Source organism: Drosophila suzukii, chromosome 3, assembly GCF_043229965.1.
Source record: "Drosophila suzukii chromosome 3, CBGP_Dsuzu_IsoJpt1.0, whole genome shotgun sequence".
NCBI classification, from domain to species: domain Eukaryota; kingdom Metazoa; phylum Arthropoda; class Insecta; order Diptera; family Drosophilidae; genus Drosophila; species Drosophila suzukii.
Genome location: NC_092082.1, coordinates 85,789,750 through 85,800,905, shown reverse-complemented (window position 1 = coordinate 85,800,905; position 11,156 = coordinate 85,789,750). Strand labels below are relative to the sequence as shown.

Genomic DNA, 11,156 nt, shown 5'->3' with positions numbered 1-11,156 from the left:
TGTGGCAGGGCAACTACGGAAACCGCTGTGAGGAAAAGTTAAAAAAGCATGTGCGGTTTTTGGTAATAAATTTTCAAAAACCAACGCCGCAAATAACAACAGCAACAAGGCCAAAGCTGTATAAAAAAACAATACCATAAAAAAGAAGAGACCAGAGACCACCACACGGGGAAAAATTTAAATTACAATCAACAAAGGTTTCTATAAGGAGATTAAAATAGATTACAATTTTTTTAGCATTTTTTTATGACTTATGAAGATGTTAGACTCTTAAATGTGGTTCAGATTGAAGCAGATTTTATCGTAGTTATTAGATCAACAAAAATTCTTAATACTTTATTTATAGCTATATTATTAAAATGATCTATGTTTCCTGATAACTAAAAAATTTGTAAATATTTTAAAACGTTTTTAGCTTAAGATTAAGTTTCTTTGATTTATTAGAATATTTTTTATCCGTGCAGCAATTGTTGGCAGAGGCGCACGCGACCCCGAGGACCACGCCCCCTTGCCCTCCGCCCCCTTAACCCATTACCTGTTTAATGCAATGTCTGCTAACCTGTTCGCCCAGCCACCCACCAAAAATGGCCGCTGGCTGTTGGTCAATGCGGCCACCAGTTTGGCGTCGCTTTAGCCTTACATTATTTTTCCAGCTCCCCCGATTTCCCACCCCCCATTTTCCATTTCCCACTTGCCACTTGCCACCCTTTTCCAGGTGAATGTGTATGGGCGGGCTGATGATGAGGATTTTTTCGTACTCTTTGTTGGTATATTTTGTTTGCGGCTGCTTTGTTTTCGCTTCGTGTGTCCCTTTTTTGCGCTTACGCCATTCTCGTTTATTTATTAGCAATTTTATTAGCTATGAATTTGTTTGTTTTTATCGTGCAGCCCTCTTGCCGCAAAAAAAAAAGAATGAAGAACAAACAAGAGGCGACCTCCAACCACCCAACCACCCCAACCACCCACTTCAACCCACCCACCCATTAGCCCCAAAGGGTGTATAGGCCGACTTTGTTTTCCCGGCAAAGGAAAGTGATTTATATTTCCAATAATGAAAGTGACTGCCGCCCCGGGAGTTTGGCTCCTGTTTACGTTTCGGCCCTCCCAAAAAACATTTAAATTTAAATATTTTCGCCTATGCCCTGATTTATTATTTCAAAAAGCAAGAATCCTTCCCGCAAACTCGGTTTCATGCCCGAATTGCGAACCGCTTTTATTTGTCTTGACTTGTCAGCTGAGGTGATTAAAATTTAGACATTCCTGGGGCCCAACTCAAAAAAACAGGAGAATTGTCAAGCCGAAAAATGAAAATATAAATGAAAAGGGAAAGGTATGAATGCAAATTAGTTGGCTGCTAAAAGTTGCCACAAAGAATGAGTATTTAATGCGGCAAAGAGCCGCGGGTTCAATCTCAAAATTAATATGAATGGCACTTAATGACCTGAAATCTGAATACATTCCGAATTAGCTGAAAGGCCACTTAACAAAATTAATCCTTTTCGTCTGTGAATGGATTGCGTAATTGAAGAACCCTTTTTTATGCATAAAAATGCAATTATACACTTGTTATGCACATCTCAGACCGCTGGTTCATTAAAATGTTGTGTTTTTTCTGCGGGCTAAATAATATGGAATTTTAATTCATTCGAGAAAGCCCGCTACCATTAAAATTACCGAGCTATTGGCCACTTGTGACCCAAGTCCGCTTTTACTAAATACCCTTTTTAGTGGTAACTCATTTAGGAGTTTTAGGTCTAACTTTTAAGTAGACCCATTAAACTCCCTTTTAGGATTGAAATTAAAATATGAATAAATTGTGTTCGAAAAGGCTTATAACAATGATATTTATACTTACCAAATAACAGTAGCCTTATATTTCTTAAGCGGAAACTAAATAAGATACATGTTATTATTCTTTATATAAACTTCATACATTTTAATATACATTTTTAAGGGGTTAGGCTGTTTTTAGTAAGTGTATGCCTACATTTATGTTAGTCAGCAGGATCCTGTGTTGCTTTCCTTTCTTTTTTATGTTCTCAAACATGCACTAAATGCTCCCCTTGCGGCAATTTAATAAATATAAAATCCAAGCCAGAGGCTCGGAACCACCCGGCTATTATGTTGAGTCCAGGGGCGGTTTATTTTAGGGGGGAAAATGTAGTTATTTTTTAAACAATCTTAAACACAAATTATGAAACTTCTTATGACTATAACTATAAAATACTCATTAAAGTGTGTGATAAGATCAAACAAACAAAAAACAAAATAAGGATTTATTTATTTCGGGAAATTATAGTATTTAAATTATTTTTTTTTAAATTGGAACTTAAGTATTTTGACAGGGTCAGCCATTTTTACAAAAGCCTATGAATAAATGCGCATACATTTTTATGCTGCTGAATCTCAACAGGTTCTGAATTTCACATAAAAAAAATTCCTTCGCCACCCGAAAAAGTCCTGATCCTTGTGAAATCCGTTCCTGAATTCACGGCCCGCATTAAATTTTCACTATTTTCATTGGAGGTTGGCGAGGTGGAGATGGGGAAAAGTCGGCGCCATTGGCCACGTCAATTGAATGGTAGGCGGAAAGCCGAAAGTGTTGGCCATAAGTCAGAAAACATGAATAACAAATCAATTCAGTTTTAACGGCGCTGCAAATTCCTCAGCACACACAGTGAAAGGCGCACAGAGAGCCCATTCGAAAGGTGAGAAAACGAGGTGTTGAAAGCGGAGAAAAGGAAATGCAAAGGAAAGCGGGCAAAGGTGAAGAGTTGAAGAGGTTTTCCCCCGAACACACAGATACTCAAACACACTCACACACGTGTATCCCGGGTGTTAATGGCGGGCTGGGCGTCGGGCATTTTGAATTTTTAATGGAAAATGGCCCGCCTGCTTACACATTTCTCCACCCACCCCACCCGAAGTCCCCTTCCCCGCACCGCATTTGCTTTCCCCTCGACTGATCCAGATTTTTTTAGGCATGTTTGCATACACTTACGGCCAGCAAACTATGCATATGCATGTGTATGTAGTCTAGGCTCTTCCGCCCCCTGGGCGCCCATTGCCCCGCCCCTTTTCGGTGGGCTCTCTTTTTTAAGCCCCCGGCAAAATTGTCCGGTAATAAATTTTCAGCGTTTCCTGCCGACAAAGCGCCGCACTTTACAACACTTTTGGCATAAACAAACAAACACGTTCACTGTGAGAAATAATATTTATTTTAAAAATTATTTTTCAAATTAAATAAAATAAATTCTAATTGATGATCTAAACATTATCATACACATTCGAGAAACAAAAATATTCATTGTTCTTCTGATTGAAACTTTAAAACATATTTGAAAATATTATGATCTGCAAAAGTGGATTTAGGTATTTTTAAAGAAAAGAAAATGGCTATGAAAGCTTTTATACTTATAGTATTTAAAAATCCTTCAACATTCTAAATATTCTGTTTGAAAACCCCCTTAAAAGACAGCAAATAAATTCATTTTCTTAACTGCTAACCCATTTTTCTGCGTGTACGTATATGTGAGTCGCTGGCCATGCGTGTGAAAGGATGTGTGTGCCAGAGTGTGGGTGAGGTGTGTAGGTGTAGTGGTGGCCATGTAACGGAAGTTAAGTACACACTAAGTTGAACTCGTGCGCTTGTATCGGCGCTTCCTTCATATGTTTTGATACTCTCTCACACACGGATACTTCCCCACTTGCCCCGGAAAAACTCACGGCCACCAGCAGCCCCCCACCGCCCTCCTCCCCCCGGAAAACACCTCTCTTCCGCTATTTGCTTGCAGGTGAAAATGTTTGAGATTCTGCCGGCGCTGTCCAAAAGCTTAGAACAAAACTTTTCTGGTATGCCATCAACATTGATGTCCTGTAGTCGCAGCTCCGCTTTCTTCCGAGCCCCAACCCCCCTTTCTTCCGCCCTCTGCCCACTTTCCCAACCCCCCCTAACCCCCCCACATTAATGCCTTTGAGAGGGTGAGTGTGTTAAGTATGTTTTTTGAGTAATTCGTGTAGACAAGAGCTGCTGTTTTAAAAGAGGAGCACAATGGGAGCTGGCTGCTCCTCTCGCCCCTACTTTCTTTGCCGGGCGGGGATATTTATGTGCTAGGTAAATGTTATTATAAATTACCCAGAAGTTTGAAACTCGCAGTGAAAAGCTTTGGGGAATCTAAAAAGCACTTTGTTTATTCGTAATTAGCAACGATTTGGCCAAGCTTGAACTCCAAACTAGTTTGGACACCTTTGCTCACATTTTTGGAATAGAAAGATTCCTTAAAATATTTTTTTTAGATTATTTCGAAGGTGTTTTTAAATTAGAAAATTCAATACCATACTTTTTAAAAGTTCTTCAGATAATCGTTCATATTATTTTAAAATGTTGTATCACATCCTTATAAAAAGTTTTTATATCATAAGTTCCAAATGTTGTTAATAAGTTTCGTTGCTTACAAAAATCTTAAAATTTTACAAATTACTTTTTAAGATTCCCACTTTCTCCACAGTGGGCAGCGTCTGAAGAAATCCAGCTCAAGTGTTGGTAAGCTGGCCTCGTTGTTAATAGAACACTTGACAACACTGGATGTTTATGAACAGGTGGGGGGGATTTTCGCAAGGTGTGTGCGCTGGATGTGTGCTTGTGTCTGTTTATGTAGTACCCTCATTAACTGTCATTACACAATTTCCATAAAAAAAAAGAAATGTCTGTGTGCACGTTTTAGTTTTCTCCAGTCCGGAGGCTCCAACAAAAGTTGCCTCTTCTTCGGGCCACCCACCCACTGTATTTACCACCCACATGTGTGCTTCCGAGTCTTTGTTTGTCTTTAGAAAAAAAACTTTTTAAATTGTGTTAAATATTCCATTAAACAGAAAGCTTTTTGTATGCAGTTGCAAACAAAAAAAAAAACAAAAAAAACTGTCAGTAGAGCGATAGAAGAAGAAGCAGAGATGCGCGTGCCGCAGATAAGTTGCCACAGTTAAAGGATGTGCACTGAAAAAATATTCATAAAATATTTGCTGTTCTATCAACTGATTAACTTAATATTAATCAAGATAATTCCAATAACTTTATATTTTTCAAGATTTATTTTTCCAAATAATTATTAAGACCAACATTCGGAACTATATATGTAGTTTTCTCTCTGTAGAAAGAAGGCGTGGCATTCAATAGCCCCACCCACAAGCCCACTCAATAAGCCAGCAATTTTTATTATAATTTTATGCTCAAATGCATGCCACTTTATTTAACACAGCAACAGACAGGAAAAGGGAAACTTTGCGAACCATCAAGTTTATTGGGGGGCTTAGCAATTGCTGGTGGTGGAGCATTAATTGAGCCTGGGGGCTTTTAAAATAATTGCCAATATGCAGGTTTACTTTTATACCACGAAGTGTTTGATTCAGATATGTCCGCTGGAAAAACAAATGTAGTCCAATATTTCAATGGAATCGGACTGCAGAGAAATATTAATTTTAATATGGGCATCGAGGGAAAACAATGTAATACTACAGTTTCAATGCTAGATATTACTACTACTGCTGTATAGAGTGGAAAATAAGAATAGGGCTCTAAAATTCATTTTTCTAAGTGTGCATTTTGTCAAAACCTGTCCTCAAATCGATCGAGACCTAATCGAATCACTGTCTTATACAGCAAACAATCTATGCAATCGTTCCCAATACAAATTATCCTGATTTTAATAAATTATTATAAATTATTTGTTAATAAAATTGTAAATTTTTTTTTTTTTTACTAAAAAACTATGTATGTTCATACAATCTGACTGGAAACTTAATTAGAAATTTAGGAAGAAAGTTCAGAAATGCCACTCTAAGCTATTATTATTTTTTGTTCTAAAAAACGAGGACAAAACATGCAACAATTTTGTATTCATGTTATTTGGCTATATTTATTATTTATTTCTCAGTTAAAAAATAATGATAAATAGTTTTCTTTACGCTTGATGCAAAAAAGTATGCAACAAATAATCAAGGTCGGGGGCTGAGTCCCTGCTAAATTCTTACCGGAGCCCCGAACCTCGGATGGCGTCTGGGGTGAGAGAAATCGATATACCTCGAAAATCGAAAGTGACGTCTAATCGATTGTGGGCCACCACTAATCACACAGTAGGCAGCGAGAAAATGTATAAATTATAATTTAATTACAAATAGTTCGTCGTGCCAGATCTCGAATCAACAGTCCGCAGTCCGGAAAACGTGGTGACAAGCAGCGCAAGTGGGGAAATTTGCAGAATACTATTCGCCTTGTATTCCATTTTCCAAGCGCCGCGGAAGGGGAAGGAAAATCGCAACGAGCGAGGAAAAAAGTGGGTGAAAATGCCGAGGAAAATGGGAGGAAACCGGGGCGCAACGCTGGCGTTGCTTTTCGCCTGCGGTTTGCTGCTGATAAGTACGGCTAAGGCCGCCGATTTGGGTTCGGAATCGGACGACTTCGAGGATGGATATGTGGAGGATGTTCAGGTGAGTGCGGCGCTGCGATCCGCAAGATAAAAAAGCGAGAAAAAAGTACACGTCAGTGGAAGAAGCTACTAGAAAAAAAGCAGCATGGGCGGCGGGCTGGAAAGGGTCGTTTGCGGGTTTAGGGGGGGTGCTGCGGCCGGCTTTTTTCATTTTATGACCCACAATTAGCATGCCAGTGTGTGTGACTTTTCCACCGACAATTACGAATGCGAGGGAAAATCAAATGTTTACCCACAGATGAGGTCAATCAGATAGCACTCTTTATGGCAGCCCTAAAAATGCTTGTATATTCCACAGGTTACATCAGAGTTTTATAAGAGTTGGGCATGGAGAAATTGGCGTTAAGTGGTCAAGTTTACCGAGAAATTCGTTGATTCATCACTCATTATTTCCAAGAATTTATGCTGATTTATACAATTTGATAAACATACAACATATTAATTCACAGCCACAGGCGAGGTCAAGAAGATAGCATCTTTATAGCAGCTCTAAAAATAAAAACAGATAGTAGACCCAAGGTTATATAATTTGGATAAGGTTTCGAGACTGATAAGAATTTAATTATAGAAAAGTAAAAAATCAGTTAAGAAAAATAATTAAAATATCAAAACAACATATAATTTTAGTATATTAAAGGTCATGCTGATAGAAACAAACCTGTTATCTGCTATAGTTCCGGGTTTATGGTCTTAAATCTTCTCCAGAAAATAATAATAACTAGTTTAATACCCCCTAGTGTAGCGCTCTCCAACTGAAACCACGTTTGCCACCCACTTTTCTCTCTCTCTCTATCACTTTCCCCCACTGACAACCGCGTGTTTTGGATTTGATTGCCCCTTATCTAATGTTTCAACACATATTTTGCAGGAGGAGCCCATCGCAGCCGAAGGTGATGAGAAGTTAGCCTACGAGAGCCCGGTGATCGACCACAAGAAGTTCCACTTCGCGGACCACTTTGATGACGTGGAGGCCTCCAGGAAGAAGTGGGTGCTGTCGCAGGCTAAGAAGGACGACATCGCCGAGGAGATCTCCAAGTACGATGGCATCTGGAACTGGGAGTCCCCACAGCGCATCGTTTGGGCAAACGATCTGGGTCTGGTGCTCAAGTCAAAGGCCAAGCATGCGGCCATATCCGCCCCCCTGCGCCAGCCCTTCGAGTTCAAGCAAGACAAACCGCTGGTGGTGCAGTACGAGGTCACGTTGCAGGTTCGTCACCCACCAAACTGCTCGCGGATTGCATCAGCCGCCGTGCAAATCCAATTAATACCCGCTTATACTGACCCACTTCGCGTTCTCCCCGTGTTTATTCTTTTTTAGGAGGGTCAGGAGTGCGGCGGCTCGTATCTGAAGCTTCTATCCGCCGGAAAAGACACGGAACAACTCAAAGCCGTAAGTGCGGGAGGCAATGCCCTCATAGCTCTTAGCTGCCTGAACTCCAAAAAGCCATAAACCATGAACAACCCCCGAATCCGAATCTGTTTATTCGTAGTTCAATGACAAGACACCCTATACCATCATGTTCGGACCGGACAAGTGCGGCAATGATGTGAAAATGCACTTCATATTCCGGCACGTCAATCCAATTAATGGCACAATCACCGAGAAGCACTGCAACAAGCCAAAGTGAGTCCATTAAATAAAAACAACTCTTCGTGAGATGGGAAATCAAGCGGCGAAAGCTCATTGAAGCGTTATAATTTCTTCTAAATGTGACGAATTGGACATTTCATTAGTAGAACCACCACTATCTTAAAGTTAACAGAGAGGGTGAAAGTAGTACAGAACATTTGAGAAGTAGTTTGAAATGGTTTATTACCATTGATATTTGATATTGATATTGGCATTGTGCAAACGTGTAAAATAACCTTTGTTTTCAAAATTGTAATGCTAGCTTCTATTGAAACCTTAATCATCGGTGTTGCTCAACCTCACAATGGTGGACTTTGACCCTATCGACGAGCTGACTTGCTGAATAGACAATAGACATAAACCTATTATTTAAAATCGCATCGCTTATTAATTGTCATTCGGTCATTTGCCTTTAGGAACCGTTTGGAAGAGCCCTTCAAGGACAAGCTACCCCATCTGTACCAGCTGGTGGTGCGTCCCGACAACAGCTTCGAGATTCGCGTGGACCACAAGATTATCAACGAGGGTTCTCTGTTGACCGACTTCAAGCCCCCAGTTAACCCACCAGCGGAGATCGATGACCCCAATGACCGCAAACCAGATGCGTGGGATGAGCGCGAAAAGATCCCAGATCCCACGGCACAGAAGCCCGAGGATTGGGATGAGGATGCTCCACCACAACTGCCCGATATCGATGCCGTCATGCCCAACGGCTGGCTGGAGAATGAGCCCGACATGATTTTCGATCCCACGGCCACCAAACCCGAAGATTGGGATTCCGAAATCGATGGCGAGTGGGAGGCTCCGTTGGTAGACAATCCTGTGTGCGAGAAGGCCCCCGGATGCGGCAAATGGAAGGCTCCTCTCATCCCCAATCCCAACTACAAGGGCAAGTGGCGTGCACCGATGATCGAGAATCCCAACTACCAGGGCAAGTGGGCCCCAAGGAAGATTGCCAATCCCGACTTCTTTGAAGATCTCAAGCCATTCCAAATGACGCCAATTGTAAGTGGTATTTGTATGGCTTCATTTGACCGTTTTACTATATCTTTACATATTTTATAAAGAGCGCTGTGGGTCTGGAACTGTGGTCCATGTCCAGCGACATTCTCTTCGACAATCTGATCATCACGGACGATGTGGAGGTGGCCCGTGACTTTGCCGCCAACAGCTTCGACATCAAACGTCGCTACATCGATCGGGAATCGGTAAGTTTTGGCCCTTAATCACTTCCTATTTCCCTCCAAAAAGATACACAGAGAAACATAATCGAGAGATTGTTCTATCCGATCCGAAGAAAACCTTCTGGCACCGCCTGATGCGCCGCATGAACTACAAGCCCGGATGGTGGGCTCTGTACTTCCTGTACCTGCTCATTCCGGCCAGTTGCTATGTCTTCTATCTCTACCGACGCGCCAAAGAGGTTGGCCACGGTCTTATATTTCGCTGTTGAATTAGAATACTTTCGATACACCCCCATGAACACTCTCATTTTGGCCTCTGCACCATGCACCCGTAATTGCTACTGCTATTCTTTGGCTTTTTCATTTCATAGGACTCATTCGTGAATAAGGTAGTCGAGCTACTCAAGGCCTATCCCCCCATCTGGGGCGTTGGCCTGGTGGCCATTGTGGCGCTGGTTGCCATTACCATCTACTGTAGATTTGGTACCGCTAAGAGTCAGGTAATGTGGCTTGAGCTTTGATTTAGGTTGTATTTCGTGAGATTTTCTAATATTGGTTTTGAAAATAGGACTCGGCTGCTAAAAAGGCTGCTGCCGAAGCCAAGAAGACCGACGAACCACAGCCCGATGATGAGCCCGAGGCAGAGGAGGAGGAGAGCGATCTGTCCGGCGAGCGGGCCGCTGGAGATTCCAGCAAGGAGAGCACACCGCTGTCCGCCAGTCCCAAAAAGAAGAACCAAAAGTCTGAATTAGATGATAACGAGGAGGAGACCAAGGCGGCGGAGAACCAAGAAGAGCCCGCACAGACTGAGGTATAACTTTTCTAACAGTTTAATTAAAAATGCCAAAAATAATTTGTATAATCTCTTTTCCTTTCAGGAAACTAACACAAAAACACGAAAGCGTCAGGCTCGCAAGGAGTAAAGCGGGCATCCTTATATGCCGAATCCAAAAACACATACTGCAAATCTAAAACAAACTTAATCCAATTCCATATGGCAGTGGCTGCAGAAACATCAACAACTAAATGTCCAAGCAATTTTACTTTTCAAATGTGTTGCATTTTCGTGAAGGCGGCCGACATCTCCCTCAAACAAAAGACTCACAAAAACACCCACATGGAAAAACACCCACACAAATGGAGAAATAAACACACACTCTCACACTGTAAACATACCGATTCTAGTGAAGTCTCTAATTTAATTTACTAGTTTACGCGGTTCGGTTTAGTCCACTCCATACGTACTTTGCTGTATTATCGTTGCATTTCCGTTATGTTCGACCCTCTGTCGTCTTGTGCATCTCCCATTTAACCCACTCCCGGAACCAGCCGATTCCCAGCTTTATATGTTGTTTTTTGATGTGTTTAATCCTCAACCAGAGACCTTTTGATTTGTGTAAAAATGAAAACACCAACTAGACAATTGAGGGAAACAAAACTTATAACGAAAAAACAGCAAGCAAACAAAGAGGGAACTAAAGCGGAGAAATTTAATGGCAAACATCTAGTTTAATATTATGTAATTTAAACGAAATTGAATAGTATGATAGTTATACTCAAGTTTCCATTTTCATTTGTATCGATGAAAACTTACAGCGAAAAATAAAACTAAATGTCAAAACCAAAAGGCAACAGGGTTTTTTTGATACAACTAACTCCCAGCAGCTGAGCGAAAGGACTAAGGAATGGAATACTGCCAAACAGGCCCTGATTTCAACCTCACATTACCATGTGGGTGTTAATTTAAATGTCAACCCCTGATGTTGGCATAGATCAGATACGAATCGGATTTATTATGCTCGATGGTGCGTGTGGCGTCGACCAGACCAGACACATTGCATTCGTGTGGTTTTGGGGCAT

General features: G+C 41.2%; 1 protein-coding gene across 2 annotated transcripts; it reads left to right on the top strand.

Annotated features, from left to right (window-relative positions):
- The first annotated feature begins 6,110 nt into the window (after nt 1-6,110).
- Nucleotides 6,111-10,923, top strand: Cnx99A (Calnexin 99A). 2 transcript variants are annotated; one of them, XM_017070880.4, is made up of 9 exons: nt 6,111-6,483; nt 7,351-7,689; nt 7,801-7,872; nt 7,973-8,106; nt 8,529-9,117; nt 9,180-9,320; nt 9,410-9,535; nt 9,865-10,107; nt 10,175-10,923. In XM_017070880.4, exons 1-9 carry the CDS (start codon nt 6,340-6,342, stop codon nt 10,217-10,219), a joined length of 1,833 nt encoding a protein of 610 aa, XP_016926369.3. In that variant the 5' UTR covers nt 6,111-6,339; the 3' UTR covers nt 10,220-10,923. The 2 variants fall into 2 exon arrangements, with proteins under 2 accessions (XP_016926369.3, XP_016926368.3); XM_017070879.4 differs by lacking the exon at nt 9,410-9,535 and adding an exon at nt 9,668-9,796 and having other exon boundaries at nt 6,113-6,483.
- The last annotated feature ends 233 nt before the right edge of the window (nt 10,924-11,156 follow it).

Excerpts from the sequence above, each read along its gene's own strand:
- Cnx99A (XM_017070879.4), top strand. The coding sequence starts at position 6,340 with ATGCCGAGGAAAATGGGAGGAAACCGGGGCGCAACGCTGGCGTTGCTT. Across the intron at positions 8,107-8,528 it reads AAGCACTGCAACAAGCCAAA|GAACCGTTTGGAAGAGCCCT; the intron begins GTGAGTCCATTA and ends ATTTGCCTTTAG. Across the intron at positions 9,797-9,864 it reads TTGGTACCGCTAAGAGTCAG|GACTCGGCTGCTAAAAAGGC; the intron begins GTAATGTGGCTT and ends TTTTGAAAATAG.